Raw genomic sequence first — 25,488 nt, 5'->3', positions numbered from 1 at the left:
TGAGGAACAATCCCAACATCTGGCCCTGGGTCCTGGCTGCAGCACTGAGGGTCCCAGGTATTGGGAAACTAGCACTTTTCAAGGCTACTGGAGGCTTTCACCCAGCACTGGGGATTTGATAGTAGCTACCATTCATTAAATACTTACGGTGTGTTACATTATGTGTCGGACCCTATTTTGGTTTGCATAATTGGCGCTTGGATTTGAATCTAGGACCTTGTTTATGCTAGATGAGTGCTCCACCATTGAGCTATATTCCAAACCAAATTTGCACACATTCCTTTTTCTTATTTTTTTAACTTTATTTGTGCATACATGTAAGTGCCTATGTGTATGTATGTACACATACTGCACAGGCTCTTAAAAACTTAATAGGGGTTGGGGATTTAGCTCAGTGGTAGAGGGCTTGCCTAGGAAGCGCAAGGCCCTGGGTTCAGTCCCCAGCTCCGAAAAAAAGAACCAAAAAAAAAAAAAACCCAAAAAACAAAAAACTTAATACATTGGAGATGGGAAAATGGGAATGCTGGAACTTACCTTCAATCCAGACACTCAGGAAGCAGGAGTAAGCTGAGCTCTGTGCGTTAGGTCAAGGACAACATGGCCTACATATGTTAGGTCAAGGACAACATGGCCTACATATGGAGTTCTAGGCTAGCCAGGGCTATATAATGAGACCCGGTCTCAGAATTAAAAAATAAATGACATCAGAATTTTATTCTCAATCAGGAAATGAGAAGATAGTCGAGGTACTAGCAGAGCCAAGATTTGAACCCAGGATACCTTGACGCTAAGGGCCGTGTATTAACCATATGTTTTATCACCCACTTCTTTTTTTTTTCTTTCTTTCTTTTTTTTTTTTTTTGGAGCTGGGGACTGAACCCACGGCCTTGTGCTTGCTAGGCAAGCGCTCTACCACTGAGCTAAATCCCCAACCCCTTATCACCCACTTCTTATTCCAGATTAAAATCTTACTTTTTTTTTTTTTTTGTGGGAGTCAAGTATTGGGCACTGGGTTAGTTTCAGGGTCTCCTTTATACTAAACATACCCACTGCAATTGCGCTATACCACCAGCTCTCCTTACTGAGTTCTGAGAGGAAGACAGAAATTGTTGTCTCTTTCCTTCTTTCTTTGTTTTTAAGGAGCAGATGGACTCATCTGGAAACAAGACATGTGTGCAAACTGCTTTCCCTTCCTTCTCTGACCCAGGCTGGACCATGACATCATATAATAGAGGCTGTTTTTCTGAAAAGAACCTAGGCCAGATTTACAAGAATGACAGTCAGACAGCGTGACCAAGAAGAACCAGGGCCAAAATGACCGCAGCATACACCCAGCACTGCTGAGAACACAGCTAGTCCCTAAGTACCTGAGGCTGACTCATTGTCACTCTCAGGATCCAATGCCAAATGCAAAGATTGCTGTGACCCTCCCCATCTCCCTCATGACTGGCCCATGAAACCATACGGTCTCCGTAGCATCTCAAGAACCTGGATATCACAGAACATAGAGTATATACTACACTAATTTACCAAGTCCTGGGGGTGCCAAGCAGGATGTCCAAAGCTTCGTGCAGCTTGCGTCATTTGAAAGGTGACTATTAAATGAGGTACGGTAGCAACCTGAATTAGAGACAAAGAAATAGAGGCTCAGAGAAGCTGAGTAACTTGAAGCTGGAGAGGTGGCTCAGTGGTTAAGTATTATGAACTGTAAAGTGATATAATGGGGTAAGGGAATATCTGGCGGGCGCATGCTGAGGTGTCACCCTGAGGAGTCATGTCAAGTGACAGGCCTAGTTATAAAGATTTATTGCGGGAAAAGGGCACAGGGACCTGGAAAATGGTAGAGGCAGAGAAATGGGGAACAGAGAAGGACAGAAAGAGAGGAAGAGAGGTCAGCCAGGAACACGTGGGAACTGAGTGGGAAAGAAAGTAGAAGAGGGGATGAGGATTGGAGCAGTCCTCATATGCTAGGTAGTTGTTGGGCCGAGCCTAGCAGAATTGTCTGTAATCCATCATTAAGACCATATTTTGCGGGGCTGGGGATTTAGCTCAGTGGTAGAGCACTTACCTAGGAAGCACAAGGCCCTGGGTTCGGTCCCCAGCTCCGAAAAAAAGAACCAAAAAAAAAAAAAATGGTTCTCTGGGCTGGAGAGATGGCTCAGTGGTTAAGAGCACCGACTGCTCTTCCAGAGGTCCTGAGTTCAATTCCCAGCAACCACATGGTGGCTCACAACCATCCGTAATGGGATCTGATGTCCCCTTCTGGTGTGTCTGAAGACAGCTACAGTGTACTCATATACAAAATAAATAAATAAATCTTTAAAAAAAAAAAAAAGACCATATTTTGCGGGGGTTGGGGATTTAGCTCAGTGGTAGAGCGCTTGCCTAGGAAGTGCAAGGCCCTGGGTTCGGTCCCCAGCTCCAAAAGAAAAGAAAAGAAAAAAAAGAGCATATTTTGCTCTTGGAGCTTAGTTCCCAGCACCCATTTCAGGCAGCTTACAACTTCTTGTAACTCTACCTTCAAGTAGTTTGATACTCTCTTCTGGATCCTGTGAGCGCCTACGAGCAAGCTGATGACGCAAACTGTTGCTAGGTAGCTGTTGGGCGGAGCCTAGAGGAATTGTCTGTAATCCATCATTAAGAGCACATTTTGGGGGGTTGGAGAAATGGCTCAGAGGTTAAGAGCACTGACTGCTCTTCCAGAGGTCCTGAGTTCAATTCCCAGCAACCACATGGTGGCTCACAACCATCAGTAATGCTGGGGATTTAGCTCAGTGGTAGAGCGCTTGCCTAGCAAGCACAAGGCCCTGGGTTCGGTACCCAGCTCTGAAAAAAAGAAAAAAAAAAAAGCACATTTTGCTCTTGGAGCTTAGTTCCCAGCACCCACTTCAGGCAGCTTACAACTTCCACACACTCACATAATTAAAAAAATAGTAAAAGTAAATCTTAAAGAAAATGGAAAGCCGAGTGTGGTAGTGCGCACGACTTCCGATGATTGGTCATGGTTGTCAACTGGATCAGACTTAGAATCATCTAGGAGAGATGCCTGTGGGTGTGTCTGCGTGTTTTCAGAGAGGTTTAAATGGTAGGGGGGGCACCTAGTGTGAATGTGGGCGGTACCATCCCATGGGTGGGGGATCCTAGACTGAACCAAAAGGCAAAAAGAAGACAACCTACTGAGCACCTGTATCCAATCTGAACCAAAAGGCAAAAAGAAGACAACCTACTGAGCACCTGTATCCAATCTCGCTCTGTTTCCTGATCATGTAGGCAATGTGACCAGCTGCCTAGTTAGAGTAGCTCTCACTGCCGTGCCCTTCCTGTTATGGTGAACTATACCCTCTAACTTAGTAGTTCTCAACCCTCCTAATGCTGACACAGTTCTTCAGGCTGTGGTCACCTCAACCATACAATTTTCACTGCTACTTTGTAAACATAATTTTGCTGTTACGAGTCATAATCTAAATATCTGATATGCATCAGATGGCTGATATCTTTTTATATACCAGCCCCAGATTGAGAACTGCTGCTCCTTCCTTTAAACTGATTTTTTTTTTCAAATGTTGTGATATAGTTTGAAATCTATATGTCCCTCACAGGCGAACATTTTGAACACTTGATTTCTAGCTGGTGACAGACCTTTGGAGGATTCTGGAAACTTTGGGAGAAATGAACAGTGTTTTCCCCACATCTTCTTCAAATTTTTTTAAAAAGATTTATCTATTTTATGTATGAGTGCTTTGTCTGCATGTACACCTACACACCAGAAGAGGGCATCAGATCTCATTACAGATGGTTGTGAGCCACCATGTGGTTGCTGGGACCTGAACTCAGGACCTCTGGAAGAGAAGCCAATGCTCTTAACCGCTGAGCTATCTCTCCAGCCCCCATTTTCTTCAATCTTGGATCACCAGTCCACTGGAGGATGCCATACACATTCAGAATTGCTCTCCTCTCCTCAGTTAAACCTCTCTAGGAACATCACCAAAGAAGTAGGTCACTAAGGAAGGGCCTTTGCACAGTATGTATGAATGTGCGACCCCGCCCATGGTTTCTATGGTTCTTTCTGCTTCTTGGTCTATCATAACATGAACAGTTTCTGCCACGTGGTCTTGCCACCATGACCTGGGCTGCTCTGTCTTCCATGCCTCCCTTTTCTATTGTGATGGGCTTAAACTATGAAACTATAAACCAAATAAAATATATATTTCTTGCATTAACGTGGTTCTATCAGGAACTATGGTCACAGTGATGTTCAAGTGACTAATACAGGGGATAATTACCAGTAAATTATAAGGCATAAAACACTTAGAGCAGAATGTGGCCGCAGTCTATTGTTGCAGTATCTCCAACCCCAATAAGCCTGTGTAAAGAACACACAACTCAGATACAATAGTTATAAGAGGCATTGCCTGGATTGGGCAGATTTACCCTTGCGCTACTCTATCCCCCAACTATGAGATCCCTTGCTACTTGCGGTTTCTTGGGGCCACGTGGTTCTACCCCATCTTCCTTCCACCTCTTCCTCTGTCTCCTTGCCTCCCCCTCCTCCCCTTCCCCTTCTCTACAACCACCAGCCCCACCTTCCCCTTCCATTGTCCAATCACAGTCTCTAGCCTTTATTTGACCAGTTAAAATGAAGCGAAGTTTCACCTGAAATCACCTGAGTACGCGATCCACTCATCTTTGAGGCTGCCCCTCTTGAGAAAGCCAAATTAACATCGAAATAACAAACTGCACTAGGGCTATCCGAAGCGCTCTGTAGTGCTGTGGGTGTTGGTGCTTTTGTTGTTTAGAGCATACTGTCAGCATTAAGCCGGCTTGAGTTCCATTGCTTCTTTAGCTATGAATGGCTTTGTTTGAGGCGTCTATCTAAGCTGGTTTCTTATCAGCCAAATGGGATTACTTGATGTACCTCGACGGTCAGCATAGATGATACGGGTAAAGCCTGTGCCCAAATACCTGGGACCTTGTGAACGTACGTATATCTGAAAAAAGGTCACCAGGGATGCAGCTCAGAAGGTTGAGCGCTTACCCAGCGATCGAGCACCAGGCTACCCAGCACTAGATAAAGCAGGTGTGGTGGTGCTTAGCTGTCTCTCAGCCCTGGGGGAAGTGAAGGCAGGGAGATCAGGAAATCAAGGTCATTCTCCGAGATGTAGAAAGCTCAAGGACAGATTTTGACCGGCTCTCTCTGTGACATGTCCCCGTCTCACTAAATAAATGAATGGCAAGTTTTTTTTCTTTAATTAAAAAGAAGTGACCCGTAGTCATAATCACATACAATAACAGTCTTCCAACTATATTTCTTTTTTTTTTTTTTTTTTGTTCTTTTTTTCGGAGCTGGGGACCGAACCCAGGGCCTTGCGCTTCTTGGGCAAGCGCTCTACCGCTGAGCTAAATCCCCAACCCCCCAACTATATTTCTAAGATATTTTAGGATCTCTGCAGTCTCACAATTTTGTGTTTACTATGTAACACTCCTTCTGTTGTAAACAATGCAGATTTTGGACTCAGTTTTAATTTGTGTTGGAATTTAACTTCCTTCTTGGTGAGGCCATGCACCATGTGGCAATTTCTCTGAGTTCGTGTCGTCTGTAAAACGGGAATAATAATAATATCTATTTTCCAGGTATCTTGCAAGAATTACATAGATTCACGTCCACTATAACAAATTGTTAAGTGTATAAATAAATGTGATGTGACCTGTGTGTCCATGTGAGTTTGAGTGCCTAGGGATGCCAGGCAGAAAGTCAGATCCCTGGAGCTAGAGTTACAGGATGTTGTGAACCACCTAATGTGGGTTCTGGGAACTGAACTCTGGTCCTCTGAAAGATTGGTATATGCTCTTGTGGGGTCTGTAGGGGTGGGGTGGGGTTGGAGACAGGGTCTCACTATATAGCTCTGGGTGTCCTGGAACTCACTATATAGACCAGCATGGCCTCAAACTTAAGAGACCTGCCTGCCTCTGCCTTCTGAGCGCTGGGACTAAAGGCGTAGGGCCACTACTGCCCTGCTAGACTCCTATGCTGGGATTACTGCCACTCGGCTGTCATGCCCAGCTTATGTATTTTATTTTTGTTCATTTACATACAATATCATGGATGGATGTATATACTTGTTCTGAAAGAGATCTGTAGCTGGATGACCCATCCTAACCTCGGTGTTACACAGAACTGATACTATCATTGGGAGTGGGGTGGGGGAGGGGTGTCTTGATAAACTGATACACCAGGAAAGAGAAAGGGGAAGTCACCCAGCCAAGGAACCTCCCCTTTCCTGCCTGCCTGGGATTTGTTTGTCTTCCAGGGAGACTGTTCCCTGCTGATATGGGGGTCTGTGGAGTGTCTAGCTTTGATTGGCATCTTTAGTACAGAGGAAGTGAGGAGCCCCCTTCACGTTCAGCTATTTCCCTCTGGACCAGCAGACTGGAGCCCCTAATAGATTCAGTTTCTGGCGCCACTGGTAAGAGCAGAAAGCCAGGGAGTGGATCCAGAATCATGATGTCAGAGTTAGAAGACCTCAGAGGAGGGAGGGGGTAGTAGAGAATTGCAGAGCATGGGCTAAAGAAGCAGAATGAATTCAGAAAGCACAGATCCTGTGCTAGTTTATGGCTGCATAACCTGAGGGAAAGTTCTAGAACCTTATAAACCCTAGTTTGTTCAGCGGTAAAAGGAGGAGAAGAATATGCCTGGCTCTGTGAAATGAGAGGATCCCTGTAAACAAAGTATTTCACATAGGACCAGGCCCAGGAGAGCTTAATGTTTGTCAGCTGCTGTTGTTTCTGTTTTCTCTAGCTCTGCAATTTCCCTTTTACAGTGGAGGCTCCCGATGGCCAGAAAGGAAGCACAGCTCATTAGCTGTCCAGCTGACCAGAGCTACTACCCTGGCGGGGCTGTGCCAAAGGTGTGTCCTGAGAGACGAAGGTCCTGCAATAACTGAGCTGAACGAGAGAGAGAGCGAGAGAGAGTGAGAGAGAGAGACAGACAGACAGACAGAGACAGAGACAGAGAGAGAGGGAGAGAGAGAGAGACAGACAGACAGACAGAGACAGAGAGAGAGAGGGAGAGCATGGCTGTGGGGTTGGAGCTTTTAGAGTGCCACAGTGCTCATCCCTCCCCACCCACCCACATAACCTCCCCATCAAGTAATCTCCTGAAGAGGCAAGCTCCTCCCGCTGGGATTATTTATTTTGTAATTAACAAAGGCTGAGGAAGTCCTGTTTAACGTTTTGGCTCAGAGGCTCAGAGTTGAAGTTTCGAACTACCCTGGACAAGGGTTTACTGTGGGCTCGCTCTTGCTTGCTGAATCAAATGCATTCTTACTATCCCTAAAACACTAGGGGCCAGAGGCTAAGTACCTAAGGCAGAAAGTGAGTTTTCCGAGATCCGAGGACAAAGTGTCCAGCCATGGAGAAGCTTCCAAAATCAAGCCACGGTTCCAGGCTCCATAATGTCCAGACTTCCACTGGCTTTGGAATTGTATTGGCCCCTAAGCATTCAGGGAGGGGTCTGGCTCTTCCACTGGTCACATCACGTCCTGGGCAGCAGCCCCAGTTTCTGGTGACCTTCCTGCTGGGCGTTTAGGTTGCGCCTCGCTTTGTTTTCCTGTTTGGTTGCTCGCTGCAGGCGGCCTTTCCCTGCTTCTGGGTGGGAACTGGGGGAGGGAGGGTGCCTCACACCCATCTCCACAGCTGTGTTTACACTTCACTGTTGGGGAAATCTGGGGCCTAATCTTTCCACAGTCCCTCTGTGCCCTACTCCAACACTTGCTATTTGATATCCCTGGGGGGCTTCACAAGGGAGGGTTTAGGACATTGGGTTGGGGTCACTTATCTGAAGGGATCTCAGGTTGGAAGGGAGGAAGGGAGACTATGGCAAGCCCTGTTGACATTCTGAGACGCCTCATCTCTTTCCCTTTCTACCAGGGACGGAGGACTAACCCAGATGAAAGTACACTTAGAACGTGCCCATCCCAGAAGGAACACATGATGTTCCATTTCTAATCACTGGTTTGAACAAAATCTTGCTTTGTGAAGGGGATGAGGGTGTACCGATTGGGGAGCTCTCCCCGGCTTCATTGGGGCTGGTAGTCAGAGACAGGACATGTTAAAACCAATATGATTATACTGAAATACAAGCCAATTAAAGAGGATTTGAGAAAATGGTCAAGTAAATAACACTTTCCTTCAGGGAGCAAGTTGAGCTGGTATTAATCAGTCGACTTGTGTTGCCAGACTCTCAGCCAAGCCAGGCAGAATGGCTGCCAAGGCAAATGAGGCATTAGGTTTCAGAAATTAAACACATAATTTTATTTTTCCGCAATAGGGGAAATTTCAGAAAAAGAACCAGTCCTATTAGACTGCTCAGCACACTGTGTCCAGTTTCCCTGGCCCCGGAGGCCTCCAATTTAAGAGCAAGATGTGCAGAGAGAAGCCAGAAGAGGCAAAGCTATTCCTTTCTCTCTGTAGCTTCCTGGGAGTAGGACAGAGAGGACAGTGTGGCTGAGGGCGGGGCCAAGAGAGAATGAGACTGATATGCTGGTCTTTCAAAGGTCCAGCTGCTGACCACTGGCCAGCAGATGTCATTGTAACCACCCAACCCCTGACAAAGACCTAAAGGGTTGCAAAAGAAAAAAAGATTCAGAAGAAGAGCTGGCCAAACACAGGCTTGCTGATGGTATCTGGTGGAACACTGTCAGCTGAGAAAATGCCTGGTCTGGGGAGGGGGGTGGGGGTGGGGGGAGGGGGTTTGTACCTGGCCCAGTCCAAGGAGGAGGAACACACTGGGAGGCAAAATTTCCTCCACGAACCCCATACTGGAGGATAAAGTGGAAAGTTGTTTTACAGTCCTTCCTTGACAAGAATTACTAAACCTTGTGGTTAGTCCCATGCCAATTACTGTGAGGAAGAAAGGGGTAAAATTGGGGGTGGAAGAGGAAGACAGCTAGGCTGAAGGAAGAGGTGGAACTCTGGCTGCTCTCCCCAACTCTCATCCTCCATCATATCTTTACAAATCTTTCCAACTCCCTTCCTTGCCACTTCAGAAACATCCCATGTTGTCACCATGTTGTTAGCTCAAATGTGCCTTTCTTTCCTCTCCACCTTTACTTGGCACACCTCCCAAGGCCAGGTCCCCTCCCTTGGCTTCAGTTATCAGTCTGTTGGTGATGCCCAAATCTCTCAGTAGTCTCTCTGACATTCAGATCCTCTGAACCCCTCTTTAGATAACACGCATTATTTTGAGAAAGTCGGGTATTACCACAAGACAACAGAAGGCAAAGAAGCTAGGGCCCCTTACTCAGCTTGCTCACTGTTAAGAGTTTGGTGTACGTTTCCTTTGATCTCAGCCTCACGTTTTTTTCACTGCGGCTGTACCCGCCTGGTAAAGCACTTGGCCTTCTCCAGGCAAAATGAGGCTGGCCCTTCAGCCCACCTCAGCAAATCAATAGAAGCTTATTCCCTCTCTTTTGGGGGAAATGTCTGATCTCTTTGGTCAGTGCTGGGTTCTTTCTGCTCCTGAGCTGAAATTCCAGGAAACCTCTGCCTATGTTCTTGCGTATTTGGTTCAATCTTCTTTCTGTCACTTCAGAGATTCTGACTTTGGCAACGCTTCTCTAATTATAAATGCGGTGCAAATGCTTTTAAAACACTGAAAGCCCAGGCTGTCCTCTGGGCTGATTAAACTTTTTTTTTTTTCTGGAAGGTGGTTTGCAGACCTCTTTAATTACTCGAATTCTCCAGACAATCTTAGTATAATCCAAGTTTGAGACCCAAATATCCCCATACCCAGAAGGCAGCAGAAATATAAGAGAATACTATTACACATTGCAAATATAACGGGATGCTAAACAGTGGTGGCACATGCCTTTAATCTCAGCACTTGGAAGGCAAGAGGTAAGCAGATATCTGGGTTTGAGGACAGCCTCAAACAGAGTGAGCTCCAGGACAGCCAAGGTTACAGAGAAGGAAAAAAAAAAAAAAAACCAAAATAACAAAAAGGAATACTTAATTTGGTTATTGAACAAAAAGGTACAAGAGGAAAACAGTAAAATGTTTTCTTTGCTTTTAAATTTATTATTATTTATTATTATTATTATTGAAATAGTCGTAGCAGCAATGGATGTGGGTGGGTGGGAGTGCTTCAGCCACCTTTGAGGTATCAGGATGAGTTGCTTTTCTCCTTTCACCTTTAGAGTGTGGGGATTAAACCCAGGTCACCAGGCTTGCCCAGAAAGCACCTTTATTCTGAGCCAGCTCACTGGACTAGAAACCCAAAGGTTGGTTTCCTTCCTTCCTTCCTTCCTTCCTTCCTTCCATATTCTTTTATTAAGACAGACGTTCATTATGTAGATCTGGCTGCCCTGAAACTAACCATGTAGATCAGGCTGGCTGGCTTCAAACTCATAAAGATCTACTTACCTGCTGATAGGTTACTCCTCTGCTGCTGGTGAAATGAGCCAATTCAAGCCAGATTAGATTATGGGCAGTTTTTTTAGGGAGCTGCTCTCAGGCAGGTAAATTCTCTGCTCCCAAGGATTGAGGCCAGGGGAGTTGCCATGGGGAAAGGGGGCGGGGTGGGGAGGGAGAGAGGAAGAGAGGAATGGGAAACACATGGAGAGCAGAAAAGGAAAAGAAAGAGGAAGAGGAGGAGGAGGAGAAGGAGGGAGAGGGGGAGAGGGGAGGGGGAGAGGGAGAGAGAGGGAGGGAGAGGGAGGTGGATTATATGGAGAGATGTGGATTATATAGGGGGAAGAGAAGCCCAGCCCCTGGGCTGGAAAGTTCAGGATCAGGTGCCCAAGTTGGAACTGAGGGATGCTGGGAGGACTTGGAGGCCAGGTCTGTTTTGATATGTAAAATATGCACCGCAGTCCCTTGTCTCCAGATAGCTGCCTCTGCCTCTCAAGTGCGGGGGATTAAAGGTGTGTGCCACTATACCTACCTCCAAAGTTTTTGATAAAAGGAAAAGAATAGTAGGGGCTGCAGGAGGTTACAGTGGCTAACAGCTATGGCTATTTTTACAAAGGACCAGGGTTTGATCTCCAGCACCTACATGGTACCTCAACAATCAGCAACTCCAGTCCCAGGGGATCTACTGCCCCCTTCTGGTCTCCAAGTGTGCTTGCACACACATGGTACAGATACATATACTCAGATACTCAGGCACACAGCCACACATGCACACACACATATACAATAAAACCAAAAAAAAAAAAATGTATCTTTAAAAAATAACTAAAGGGGGCTGGAGAGATGGCTCAGCGGTTAAGAGCACCCGACTGCTCTTCCAGAGGTCATGAGTTCAATTCCCAGCAACCACATGGTGGCTCACAACCATCTGTAAAGAGATTTGATGCCCCCTTCTGGTGTATCTGAAGACAGCTACAGTGTACTTATATATATAATAAATAAAATAAATCTTTAAAAAAAAAATAACTAAAGGGCTGGAGAGGTGGCTCAGCGGTTAAGAGCACTGACTGCTCTTCCAGAGGTCCTGAGCTCAATTCCCAGCACCCACATGGTGGCTCACAACCATCTGTAATGGGATCCAATGCCTTCCCCTGGTGTGTCTGAAGACAGCGAGTGTACTCATATGCATAAAATAAATAATTATTTTTTTTCTTTTTTTCGGAGCTGGGGACCGAACCCAGGGCCTTGCGCTTGCTAGGCAAGTGCTCTACCACTGAGCTAAATCCCCAACCCCATAAATAATTATTTAAAAAAAAAATTAGTTAACCCCATATGAACAACAATGCCAACCAACCAGAGCTTCCAGAGACAAGCCACTACCCAAAGACTATATATGGACTGACCCTGGGCTCCAACCTCATAGGTAGCAATGAATAGCCTAGTAAGAGCACCAGTGGAGGGGTTGGGGATTTAGCTCAGTGGTAGAGCACTTGCCTAGCAGGCCCTGGGTTCGGTTCCCCAGCTCCGGGGAAAAAAAAAAAAAGAGCATCAGTGGAAGGAAAGCCCTTGGTCCTGCCAAGACAGAACCCCCAGTGAACGTGATTGTTGGGGGGAGGGCGGTAATGGGGGGAGGATGGGGAGGGGAACACCGATAGAGAAGGGGAGGGGAAGGGGTTAGGGGGATGTTGGCCCAGAAACCGGGAAAGGGAATAACAATTGAAATGTAAATAAGAAATATTCAAGTTAATAAAGATGGAAAAAATTAGTTAAAAGAATAACCTGGGGCTGGAGAGATGGCTCAGTGGTTAGGAGCGCTGACTGCTCTTCCACAGGTCCTGAGTTCAATTCCCAGCAACCACATGGTGGCTCACAACCATCTGTAATGGGTTCTGATGCCCTCTTCTGGTGTGTCTGAAGACAGCTACAGTGTACTCATATAAATAAAATAAATCTTTAAAAAAAAAAAAGAATAACCTGAATAACCTGAAGTCATGTAATTTGCCAAGGACATGTATTAGTGAATTCGTGCCCCTTTCATTGCATCATAGTGAGAAGTACTGCTAAGGTCAGCAAGAGGGCGCTCTCAGGAGGCAAAAAAGACACTTGCTACTGAGCCTGGCCTGATGACCTGAGTCCCAGCCCTAGCACTCACATGAAGGAAGACTAGGAACAACTTCTGACAGCTGTTACAAAAGAACACCATAGCAAGTATTAATGTACACACACACACACACACACACACACACACACACACACACACGCAAATAAATAAATAATAAGATATTTTTTAAAAAAGAACTTGCTAATTTCTGGTGATTGATATTTCCTACCTCTAAAGTTACTATTTCCTTCTTGCACTATTAAGTATTTTGTGGAGAGGTTAAAAAGAAATTATCAAGGCTGGAGGCGGTGGTGTATGCCTTTAATCCTAGCTTTTAAAATATATGTAGTGGGGCTGGAGAGATAGCTCAGTGGTTAAGAGCACTGACTGCTCTTCCAGAGGTCCTGAGTTCAATTTCCAGCAACCACATGGTGGCTCACCACCATCTGTAATGGGATGCTCTCTTCTGAAGTGTCTGAAGAGAACTACAGTGTACTAACATATAAATAAAATAAATAAATCTTTAAATTTCTTTCTTTTTTTTTTTTTTCCAGAGCTGGGGACCGAACCCAGGGCCTTGTGCTTGTTAGGCAAGAGCTCTACCACTGAGCTAAATCCCCAACCCCATAAATAAATCTTTAAAAAATATATGTAATGGTATGTCCATGCACTTGTGTGCCCGGTAACTGGAGGCCAGAAGGAGTCGAATCCCCTGAGACTTGAATTACAGATGGTTGTGAGGCTGAGTGCTGTGGGTACTGAGAATTGAACCGGAGTCATCTAGAAAAGCTATGTTGTTTTTTTTTAAATATGTTTACTTATATGTTTATTTATGAGTACACTGTCACTGTCTTCAGACACACCAGAAGAGGGCATCAAATCGCATTACAGATGGATGTGAGGCACCATGTGGTTGCTGGGAATTGAACTCAGGTCCTCTGGAAGAGTAGCCAGTGCTCTTAACCGCTGAGCCACCTCTTCAGCCCCGAAAAGCTATGTTCTTAACCTCTGATCCAGCTCTTCCTGCTCTGTGGGGAGATATTTTGATATAAGGTTTTATATTTTTAGGTAAAGGATAGACAGAAATAGGAATATCAAGTATGAATAAAACAATAACTTAAGAGCCCAGAGGTATTTGGGGTGTCGGTAAATACGAGGTATCAGAGTGAAGAAATTCTAGGCTGTCTTCCAAAACTTGACATGTAAGTTGTCTAAACACGGTTGGCGATGGTGCGCTGCTGAATAAAGTCTTCTAGAGATCCGTGGCTCCGGGATGTATTTTCTCTGGCAGCGCCACCTGGGAAAGTGTCAGACTACCGCAGTATCACCTTAGCGAAAACACATACCTGCGAAGAAGACAGCCCAGGTGCTCCACCTTCAAAGTGCGCACGCGCACGGAGTGGAGGCGCGGGGCGTGGCCGCGGCGCAGGGGCGTGGCCGTAGCGCGCAGGCGTCCTAGTGGCGAGTGTCTGCGTCTCAGGATGGAGGGTGAGTGAGTAAACAAGCCGGGGCTGGGCGGTGGGGCCGGGCCTCGGCATGGCGTGACATCGGAAACTCAGGGCTCGAGAGGCGAAGAGATGAGGAAACTGATGAGGGGAAGCTGAGGTCCATACCATTGCCTCACCTGGGGTAGCGCGAAGGGTGCGGTCCTGAATGTTGAGGGACCCGGGGCGAGAGCGCGTGCGAGCTGCGGGGGGCCGCGTGGCGGAGGGGGCGCGGCGGGGGCGGGCCCGGCTCGTGTCCCGTGCAAGCGTGGGTGGTCCTTGGCGTCTGCAAGGGACCCTGCCACTCGCAAGCAGGCGGGCCAGAGGCCCGGATCGAGCTTGCAGAGGCTTTAGGTGATGTTGAGGAAGGGGTGGCCAGGCCGATATGAAGGCGAAATGAGCGAGGTTCTCAAGGCGCCCAAGTGTAAGGGTCGAGCTTCCAAGGGTCGCGCGTCACCTCCCCAACATTTTGCTCCCGGAGCTTGCCGCTGATCTAACTCGCCTCACTTTAGTTCCGGGTTTGAGTAAAGATTTGCCTTCAAACTGTGACTGTCTCTCCGGTCCCCAGAATTCTCTGGAGAAACAAACGATATACAAATGAACGTGTCCTGAAGTAAAAGGGGAGGTACTATATGTGGGATGTAACTTGTCAGGAAGTAAATGTGAGGAAAAAATTTAAAAGGATTTTTAAGATTTAGGGTTTTTTTTTTTTTTTAATTTTTACTTTAAATGTGTGTGCACTCTGTGTGTGGATGGTACCAGGGGCATCAAATCCTCTGGAACTAGAGTTAAGGATGGTTATGTACCACACCATGTGGGTGCAGGGAACTGAACCCGTCCTTGTTCTTTGCAGGAGCAACAAGTGTTCTTAACCGCAGAGTGGCTTTCCAGCCCTTGGGGACTAACTTATTTTGGTCAAAGTGACCACTGAGATGATGTAGGTGGTGGGGCACAAGGAAGAGAATGGATGTAGATAGAGGTCAGTGTTGGGGAAAAACAAGCCAAGGAACACAAATAATTGGATATGTACAGGAATGACATTGAAAATGTGAGGATTTGGGGGTACATTTGCTACATGATCTCTCAGAATAAGAAATCTCCCACCCAGTAAATTTTTTTGTTTTTGGTCTCCGCATAGCCCTGGCTGTCTTGGAACTGTCCTTGTAGACTAGGCAGACCTTACACTAACCTGATCCTCAGGCCTCTGCCTCAGGAATGTTGAGGTTGGAAGGTGTGGCCCACCCTCCGCCCAAAGATTTTAAGATAAGGAAAGGACCTGGGCTGTTTTTTTTCCGGCCTGAGAAGGTATGACCTCTGCTAGTCTTTTGATTTTTGAGAAAGGTGGTTTTAGCCTTGGAACCCTAGTTGTGGCACTGAAAGGGAGGTGACCAGTCCACATAGGAGTGAATATATGTTAGGAGAGAAGAACTTAATCATGAGATCGGGTTGTGATGTGCAGGCTTTGAATCCCAGAACTTGGTTAATGGAATTGGGAGACTCGAGTTCAAGGTCAGCCTGGCCTAAACTAAATCCAGTGCCAAAACAACCACAAAAGTATGTAAACACGGAAGAACCACCTGTAAAAATGCAACATCTAATGGGATGTGGTATGCACACCCTTCTAAAGCCTTATGTGGTATGTTCTGACTCATTTAGTCTACATTTTTTTTAAAGATTGATTTATTATATATGTGTACACTGTTGCTGTCTTTGGACACACCAGATGAGGGCATTGGATCCCATTACAGATGGTTGTGAGCCACCATGTGGTTGCTGGGAATTAAACTCAGGACCTCTGGAAGAGCAGTCAGTGCTCTTAACCGCTGAGCCATCTCTCCAGCCTGACTCATTTATTCTAATACTTGTATATCTAACTGAAAAATCTTGTTTTTATTGAATGACAATGGATAGACCCCCCCCAAAAAAAACTTTATACCTATGTAGCTCATAACCAGCTAAGGCAGGGCCTTGCCTGGAGCAGACTGCTGTAGCTCTTCTCCATCAACATTGTATATCTCCAAGGCAGCATTTTCCTCTGTTCCTGGAAATAAAAATAAAAGTCTCCCCAAGAAAACCAAACCTGCTTTGATTTTTGTCACTCTTATCTGCAGGGGAAATGACCTGGTTCTATTAACTGGGAGCAGCTCCAGCTTGTGACTACTCTCTTAACTTGTGTTCTTGCCTCATGGTTGATTTTAATTCAAATATTGGTGAAATTGAGAAAAGTGACTCTCTCTCTCTCACACACACACACACACACACAGACACATAATAATTATATATGTTTTAAAGATTTTATTTATTTTAGGGGCTGGAGAGATGGCTCAGTGGTTAAAAGCACTGACTGCTCTTCCAGAGGTCCTGAGTTCAATTCCCAGCAACCACATAGTGGCTCACAACCATCTGCAATGGGATCGAATGCCCTCTTCTGGTGTGTCTGAAGACAGCAACAGTATATCATATAAATAAAATAAATCTTTAAAAAAAAAAAAAGCACTGTCTGCTTTCCAGTGGGCTGGGGAGATGGCTCAGCTGTTAAAGAGTGTCTGTTACTTTTGTAGAGGATCCTGATTTGACTGTCAGGACCCACATGGCCCATAACTCCAGTTCTAGGGGATCAGACTGACACTAGCTTCTGAACTCCGAGGGCACTGCTACTTTCATGGCACACATACACACATGTAGACCAAACACTGACATGAGATAAAATCTGAAAGTGAATTTTAGTTAAAATGAAAAATAAACATCATGGGAAAATGAAGAAGCAGTGGTGCCACGTGGCTCCAAAGCCTTTCTTACTTTGCTTCCTAACTGGATTATTAAGTAAGTAGTGAAGGGCCAGGTGTGGTCTTTGTGTGTGTTCTGTGTGTGTGTGTGTGTGTGTGTGTGTGTGTGTGTGTGTGTGTGTGTGTGTGTGGTGCTTTTTCTTCTACGGTAGGTTGTGTGCTAAGCATATGCAGCACTCTGCTATTTGTTTTTCTTTGTGTGCACTCATGAAGTCAGAGGTTATCTTTGAGGAGTAGTTTCTCCACCATGTGGGTTTAAGGGCTGGAACTCGGTTGTCAGGCTTGGCAGGAAGAACCTTTATTCAAATTTCACATTCTCACCCAGTGTGACGGTTCTGTTTGCCTCACATACCCATTTATAATTAATTGTATCAGCCTTTTTTTTTTTTTTTTTTTTTTTTAAAGGGTTGGGAATTTAGCTCAGTGGTAGAGCGCTTTGCAAGCGCAAGGCCCTGGGTTTGGTCCTCAGCTCCGTGGGGGGGGGGGGGGGGGGGAAGGTTGGTTTATTTTATGAGTACACTGTTGCTGTCTTCAGACATACACCAGAAGAGGGCATCGGATCTCACTACAGATGGTTTTATGCCACCATGTGGTTGGTGGGAATTGAACTCAGGACCTCTGGAAGAGCAGTCAGTTCTCTTAACTGCTGAGCCATCTCTCCAGCCCTTATCAACCTTTTCTAAGTTAGCCATATTAGTGAGTATTCTTACAATCTCATTATTTTTTGAAATTAATTTTTAATTGCTTATCCATGTGTGTGAGTGTGGGTATCCCTGGAGGCCAGAAGAGGTATCAGATCCTGTGGAGCTGCAGTAAGAGGTGGTCGTTCATGGGTGCTGGGGATTGAACTCAGGTCTTCTGAAAGAACAGCAAGTGGTCTTAGTCCCTGAGCCCCTTATTGTGCTTAATCAGCATTTTCTAATGAGTCCTTTATGATCTGTTTGAGATGCTGCTCTTTATTAAGCTGTTTTTGTGGAGCTGAAGTTAATTATATGAAGATGTAGGCCCCAAACAGGACGTTTTGGGGTGTCTTCAGTGTACAATGACCATGATGGAAGGCTTGTAATACTTAACTGAAGTGTAAGTGCTGATAAAAAATGGTTATAGAAATGGTGTTTTTTTTTTGTTCCCCCTCCTGTGCCTGAGGTAGATGACCCGGTTTTTCTCCAAGGCTGTTCCAGATGCTCAATCGTTTGTTTGCTTTTTTTTTCTCTTTGTTGTGATAACCAATTAGGAGGCTCCAGCTGCTGCTGTGCTATCATGGAGCTGTACTTAAGTGTTGTGTTTTGTTTTACATTTTATTTTTATTTAGTGTATATGAGTGCTTTGCCTGGTAGTAGGGGAGGTCCAAAAAGTGTGTCGAATCTGGGATTGGAACTACATATGTTTGTGAGCTGCTGTGTGGGTCCTGGGAATAGAACTTAGGTCCTCTTGAACAGCATGCAGTGCTTTTAACCAATGAATCATCTCTCCAGCCCTTTCAAGTGTTTTTTGATCATGTCTACCTGTTTCTACAGTCTATTCATTTCTTTTTACATTCTGTGAGGAATCATCTGCCAAGTAAACTTTTAGAGACATAGAAGGTGAATCAAAAAGCCAAGTGAGATAAATATGGCTCGTGGACACGCAAGATTCCCATACCACTTAAATTGTAAGAGGAAGTGTGTTTTATTTGCGTTGTGACTAGTTAAAATTCTAGGACTTTTTCATGTGTATGTGTATACATTCCTTGCCAAATAAAACACTTGAGAAAAGTTAGATATGGCACCGTCAGTTGTTGGATTGTTTCGTTACTGTCATCCCCCAACAGACTGTACGTGGGTGATAACAGTTCAGTTATGACTCTAATGAAAATTCTGGTATTTTTCTGTGAATACTTCCTCTAAAAACTCTAAATACATGCCACTGTTACCACGGCCATTGCACTTACCCTCACCCTTAATCACCACCTAACCATCACTCCACCCTCACCCCACCACAGCCAGCACCCCATCCTCACCCCACCACAGCCACACTCCATCCTCACCACTGCCAGCACCCCATCCTCACCCCACCATGTCGGCGCCTGCACTGACACGGTACCGAGAATCGGGCGAAAGCCTGTGGGATTAAAGACACACACACAGGCTATTCGTGTCAAGCCAGGAGAGGGAGGGAGGGAGGGAGAGAGAGTGTGTGTATGTGTAAGTCAGAGCGGAAGAGTCTTCTGTAGCTTTTTTTTTTTTTTTCTTTTTTTCGGAGCTGGGGACCGAACCCAGGGCCTTGCGCTTGCTAGGCAAGCACTCTACCACTGAGCTAGATCCCCAACCCCTCCTGTAGCTTTATTCACCACTTATATACCCAAGTTCTCCAGGTAGAAAATATGTCTGGGAAGCACAGTGGGAAACCCTGGCTCGTGACTTCGGTAACTAAAGATCGAACACAAGACCTGAATTAATTAGGGAGAAATCCGAGAAGACCAGCCTAAATCTCAAGGATAAAGGCTGAGAAGGCAAAAGGCTGAAGTAAATCGACCACCGCCCAGGTGTGTCGGTTCCACATGCATCCGCTGGGCTCAGCAGGGGTCATGCAGTGGAGACAGCGGGTGTTTACTCAGGAGATACTTGGTATTTTCTTCCTGTGCCGTAAATTCATGGGAGAGGCTTTTGTCCAACAATCTCAAGACTTTATGGCAGTAATCTTAACTGTGGCCATAGAGTCACAAAGCAGCCAGGCCCAAATCCCATACAGCTCCCTACACCACCACAGCCACACCCCATCCTCACCCCCTCACCACAGCCACACCCCATCCTCACCCCCTCACCACAGCCAGCACCCCATCCTCACCCCTCAAAACAGCCACACCCCATCCTCACCCCCTCACCACAGCCAGCACCCCATCCTCACCCCTCACCACAGCCAGCACCTCATCCTCACCTCCTCACCACAGCCACACTCCATCATCACCCCTCACCACAGCCAGCACCCCACTCAGTACCACCACAGCCACACCCCATCCTCACCCCTCACCACAGCCAGCACCCCATCATCACCCCTCACCACAGCCAGCACCCCATCCTTACCCCTCACCACAGCCACACCCCATCCTTACCCCCTCATCACAGCCACACCCCATCCTCACCCCCTCACCACAGCCAGCACCCCACTCACTCAGTACCACCACAGTGAGTACTGGGAGCATCTGGGTAAGTTTTTCCCTATTACTAATATCCAGTTTCAGTTGGATAGAGCGATTTGTTCTGAGCTTACTGTTTCAAAACATGGAACTTTGCACTTGTCACTTAGCTGCTTCAGAATGATCCTGAGTTCAAAGCATAACCTGTTTCAAAAATTAAAAAACAAACAAAAAATGAGGCATGTGTTTGGGAAGGGAGGAGAGACGGGGTGTGTGTGACGGGGACTAAGTAAGAGCAGTGAGAGAACTTTTGTTAAAGCTGTCTCCTTAAACTGGAGTTTGCATTCAGGTCATGTGGGTCTCAGTAAACATAGCCTAAGGTTTCTGAGGCAGCCAGTCCTGTTTGTGGTTGAAGTACTTCTTCATTTCCTGGAGTAGGCTTGTTACTCAGTTTGTTCAGGGCAGAGGTGATAAGACCAGAAGAAGCCATGTGTGCTGTATCATAACTGCACTTGAGTGAAGGCAGGAGGATGGAGAGTTCAAAGTCACATAGGGAGTTCAAGGCCAGCCCCTGCTACATGAGACTGTCTCAAAAAATAAACCGGACTGGAGAGATGGCTCAGCGCTCTTCCAGAGGTCCTGAGTTCAACTCCCAGCAACCACATGGTGGCTCACAACCATCTGTAATGGGATCTGATGCCCTCTTCTGGCCTGCAGGCATACATGCAGGGAAGAAGTTGTATGATGTATACATAATATATAAATAAATATTAAAAAAACAAAACAAAACAAGAAGCAGGCCAGCTTAGGATGCCACCGGATGAGAGCCAGGCACTCAACCTGTCCTGAAGTAAATGGTTTTTAAGGAGTTAAATGCTGTAGATTTCAGATGGGGAACTCTTATCAATTATGTCCATGATTCAAATGGAGATAATAGAAGCTGAGATTTGAAAGGTGTGGGCTGTTTGGCCTGTTGACACATGCCTCTTTAATCCCAGTCTTCAGGAGGAAGAGTGGACAGATCTGAGTACAAGGCCAGCCTGGTCCATGTAGTGTATTCCAGGCCGATCAGAGCTACAAGAAAGGCCCTGTCTCAACCACAGAACTAAACACAAAAGTGATTTTGAAAACTCTTGGGCTTTAGCTTTAAGGGACTTAGAGTGGGCTTTATGGGCAGTGAAAACCCACAACATGTAAAATCAGTAAATAAAAATTTATTGGGGTTGAGGATTTAGCTCAGTGGTAGAGCGTTTGCCTAGCAAGCATAAGGCCCTGGGTTCAGTCCCCAGCTCCGAAAAAAAAAATTTATTGACTTTAAATTTTGCCTGGGACTGGAGAGATGCTTGCTGCTCTTCCAGAGGATGAGTTTGGTTCCCAGCATTCACATTGGGTTTCTTACAGTCACCTTTAATCCAGCACAAGGAATTCACAGCTCTCTTCCTTGTCTCTACAGAGACCTGTACACCTGTGAAATATATGTTCACAGACACATAAAGAAAAGAAATCCTTAAGAGGCAATTGCAGCCCTTTTGGAGGACCGGATTCAGTCTCCTGTACCTAAGCCAGGCTCACAGACACCTATAACTCCAGTTCCAGGGGATCTGTGTGCCTCTTCCCAGTCACTGTGGGCATCACATGCACATGTACAGCCCCACCCTCACCCCAATTTAAAATTAAATAGATAAAAGTGTCTTAAAGGGCCGGAGAGATGGCTCAGAGGTTAAAAACACTGACTGCACTTCCTCCCAGAGGTCCTGAGTTCAAATCCCAGCAACCACATGGTGGCTCACAACCATCTGTAATGGGATCTGATGCCCTCTTCTGGTGTGCCTGAAGACAGTGACAGTGTACTCATATAAATAAGCAACTCTTAAAGATTTATTTATTTATTTTATGTATATGAGTACACTGTTGCTGTCTTCAGACACACAAGAGGGCATCAGATCTCATTACAGATGGTTGTGAGCCACCATGTGATTGCTGGGATTTGAACTCAGGACCTCTGGAAGAGCAGTCAGTGCTCTTAACCACTGAGCCATCTCTCCAGCCCCCAATAAGCAACTCTTTAAAAAATATTTTAAAGTTAAAATTTCAGATATGGGGTTGGGGATTTGGCTCAGTGGTAGAGCACTTGCCTAGCAAGCGCAAGGCCCTGGGTTTGGTCCCCAGCTCCGAAAAAAAGAAAAGAAAAAAATTTTTCAGATATACACACAATGTTAGAACAGCTGTTAATAACTACATATTTTGATACATACCTTTAATAGCATTTTTTTAAATGATTTTTTGAGACCATGTCCAGGGTGAGCTCTGAGTAACAAGGTTGACCTTTAACGTTAGTCTTCCTTCACAAAGCTGGATGTGTGGTGGAGACCTAAAATCCCAGCACTTTTGAGACTAATGCAGAAAAATCAAGAGTTCAAGGCCAATGTAGATTATATAAGATTCAGTATCAAAAAGGCACACTCACACATACACAGTCTGAAACCTCTTGTTTCTGTTTGGAATTTTAGCTTTATTTATGGCTCCTTGAAATGATTTTTGAAACGTAAACTGTTTGAGGGAAGTTTGAGCAGAAGTAGTTCTCAGGGCTGGAGAGAGAGCACAGAGGAGCACTGGCTGCTCTTTCAGATAACCTAGTTTGGATTCCCAGCACCCACGTGGTGGCTCACAGTCATCTGGAACTGCAGTCACACGGGGTCTGATACCCTCCTCTGGTTTCTGCGGGCAACACACACACACACACACACACGACGCATATGCATATTTGTAGGCAAAACACTCATACACATAAAATGAAAATAACTGTGATTAAAAGAAATAGGTCTAGCAAGGTAGTTACTTGCTAGAATAAATAGAATAAAACTAGATTTTATTGATTTGTACATATATTTAATGTTTTAAGTCTATCCACTGGTTAAGCCTAGAAATTGGGTAAGGAGGGGCTGGAGAGATGGCTCAGTGACTGTGCTCTTCCATGGGTCCTGAGTTCAATTCCCAGCAACCACATAGTGGCTCACAACCACCTGTGATGGGTTCTGATGCCCTCTTCTGGTATGTGGGGATGGCTATAGTGTACTCATACATTAAAATAAAATAATATTTTTTAAAAAAGCAATTGGATAAGGAAAAAAGCTTGGTGATTGCGGGAATGCACTTGATTGAAAGTGTTGCTTTTTTTTCTTAATTAAGAAAATATTTATTATATTATGTATATGTTGGTTTTGCCTATACATGTATATTTACACCACATATGTGTCTGAGTGTATGTGGTGCCCGTGGAGGTCCTCTGCAAGAGCAGCAAGTGCTCTTTACCTCTGAGCTAACTCTCTAGCCCTAGAAGGATAGAATTTTGAAAGCAACTTTCTAAATAGTGTCAAGCATCTTTGAGACTGACTTAATATACAAAATGGCAGCAGAGACCCTGAAGTTTTCTGGTTCTGGAGAAGTATCCTGCTCCGAGACTCAGTATCTGAATATGCTGGACTGATTCATAAACCCATGTATTCATTCTCATGAAAAGCTGAACACGGGGTTGGGGATTTAGCTCAGTGGTAGAGCGCTTGCCTAGGAAGCGCAAGGCCCTGGGTTCGGTCCCCAGCTCCGAAAAAAAGAACCAAAAAAAAAAAAAAAAAAGAAAAGAAAAGAAAGAAAAGCTGAACACTTCTTTTTACCCTTAGGTCTCGCCATTCTTCTGAAGAACAGAGGTACAGTATAAAGTCCAACATTTCCTGCTGCATTCCGTGAGGTAAGTAGAGCATATCACACTAAATTCTCTAAATTTCCAAATGTAATTCAACCCCACCCCCAAAGGAAAGCTGCAGCGTGGTCAGTGTCTGTGGGGCTGCAGCTGATGTGCAGGTGAGAGCCTGAGTATCAGCTTGGACTTGGTACATGCATCCCCCTTCTCTTGGGGCTGGAGGGATGGCTCAGCAGATAGCGCTGCTCCTCCAGAGGACTCAGTTCAGTCCCTACATAACTAATCCCAAATGTCTGTAACCCCAGTACCAGGGGCTCAGAACCCTCACATGACCCCACCACAGTACACAGAAGAAATGAATGAATCATTAAAAACCCCTCTCTCCTTTTTATTTATTTATTTATTTTTTTGGTTCTTTTTTTTTCGGAGCTGGGGACCGAACCCAGGGCCTTGCGCTTCCTAGGTAAGCGCTCTACCACTGAGCTAAATCCCCAACCCCCCCCTCTCCTTTTTAAAAGATGTATATTTTTATTTATGAATATGGGTGTTTTGCCTGCATAACTGTCTGTTCACCATGTGCACAGAGGGCCCGAGGAGGCAGGAAGAGGGTGTCGGATGCTCCGAAACTGGCCTTGCAGTAGTGAGTTGTACTTGCAGCTCTTCAGGGGGACTAGGTTGAGCTGCAACATTCTCATTGGGCTGTTTACAACTGCTTGTGACTTCAGTGAGGTTTGAATGAACACTGAAAAACTTAGCTCATGCACGTGCACATCCACAGATACACACATACTTGTAATTAAAAGTAACAAAAGTAAATTTGAATTTAGTGAACAGTCATCAATGGATCCAAAAAAAAAAAATCAAGTCTTTAATAGCTATGAGGACAGGGATTGCCTGGGGATTGAACTCAGGGCCCTGGCTCATGCCAGGCCAGTCCTCTGCCATTGAAGTTCATCCTGTTTTGTTGTTTGAGACACTTTTGCTCTGTAGCTCAGGGTTGCCTGGAACTGGTTATATGGAGCAGACTGGCCTTGACCTCCTGGCCTTCTTGCCTCTGTCTCCCGAGTGATGAGATTAGACATGGGTATTTTCTCTATAAAGTTCTACAATGTTTTCGTTGGTTGTTGCAGTGCCGGGGCTAGAATCTAGAGCCACACATGTCCACCGTGATCTCTGCACTTTGAGCTGCACCATGCTGCTGCGGTTCTAAGTGTAATGCAAGGCACTAAAGGCTGACACACATTGTAGGTTTTCACAGTTCAGACCAGAAATTACTCCCGCAAGACCTGTTTTCAGTGGAAATTTTAAATTCATTACTTGGGCGTTCTGATGTACCACAGTCATTTAAATTCAAGGAAGTCTTCCTTCCCAGGTAATCAAGTGGTGTTTGTCATGTCTGTCTTTCTGAGTCCAGGAAAATGGATATAGCAAGTCCCCCAACTTCCAAATGCATCACATACTGGAAAAGAAAGGTGAAATCTGAATACATGCGGCTGCGGCAGCTCAAACGGCTTCAGGCAAATATGGGGGCAAAGGTAAAGACGGCTCCCAAGAGCAAGGCTGTGTCTCTGTGTCTGTCCGCTGTGCACTTAGGGGCTTTTCCTTTGTGACCCGAATTAAACTCTTGACAGTCTTTGCCTTGCCTTTGCTAGGCTCTGTATGTGGCAAATTTTGCAAAAGTTCAAGAAAAAACCCAACTCCTCAATGAAGAGTGGAAGAAACTTCGCGTCCAGCCTGTTCAGCCAATGAAGCCTGTGAGTGGGCACCCTTTTCTGAAAAAGGTACTTTCGGGGGTTGAGCTAGCCCTCCTTTCTCCTTAGACATGAAGTTATAAATCTAGCTTGAAAATTAACCATCTTGCCTATCCGTCCTCTGTTAATGAATATGGTTGTGACTTT

The 25,488-nt window shown here is 45.4% G+C and overlaps 1 protein-coding gene and 2 long non-coding RNA genes across 8 annotated transcripts in view; 2 read left to right on the top strand and 1 right to left on the bottom strand.

The window, feature by feature from the left end:
• Window positions 1–6,288: 6,288 nt before the first annotated feature.
• LOC120095184 (uncharacterized) lies at window positions 6,289–8,162 on the top strand. 2 transcript variants are annotated; one of them, XR_015632122.1, is made up of 3 exons: window positions 6,289–6,464; window positions 6,819–6,905; window positions 7,927–8,162. It is a non-coding gene; the product is annotated as an uncharacterized LOC120095184 (long non-coding RNA). The 2 variants fall into 2 exon arrangements; XR_015632123.1 differs by having other exon boundaries at window positions 6,797–6,905.
• A 5,143-nt stretch (window positions 8,163–13,305) lies between these two features.
• On the bottom strand, window positions 13,306–14,221 carry LOC134480876 (uncharacterized). The gene is made up of 2 exons (XR_015632121.1): window positions 13,855–14,221; window positions 13,306–13,536 (listed from the first exon to the last, which is right to left on the bottom strand). It is a non-coding gene; the product is annotated as an uncharacterized LOC134480876 (long non-coding RNA).
• The window catches only part of Ezh1 (enhancer of zeste 1 polycomb repressive complex 2 subunit), a 35,926-nt gene continuing 24,403 nt past the window's right edge, over window positions 13,966–25,488 (top strand). The window contains exons 1-4 of one of the 5 annotated variants that reach the window (XM_087572280.1): window positions 13,966–13,996; window positions 23,571–23,638; window positions 25,005–25,125; window positions 25,243–25,371. In XM_087572280.1, the coding sequence (XP_087428406.1) occupies window positions 25,009–25,125; window positions 25,243–25,371 (246 nt within the window). In that variant the 5' untranslated portion in view covers window positions 13,966–13,996; window positions 23,571–23,638; window positions 25,005–25,008. 5 annotated transcript variants of the gene reach the window in all.

This window comes from Rattus norvegicus, chromosome 10 (genome assembly GCF_021556685.1).
Source record: "Rattus norvegicus strain SHRSP/BbbUtx chromosome 10, alternate assembly SHRSP_T2T, whole genome shotgun sequence".
NCBI classification, from domain to species: domain Eukaryota; kingdom Metazoa; phylum Chordata; class Mammalia; order Rodentia; family Muridae; genus Rattus; species Rattus norvegicus.
Note: the sequence above shows the minus strand (reverse complement) of the source record. Positions and strands in the feature narration are given on the sequence as shown.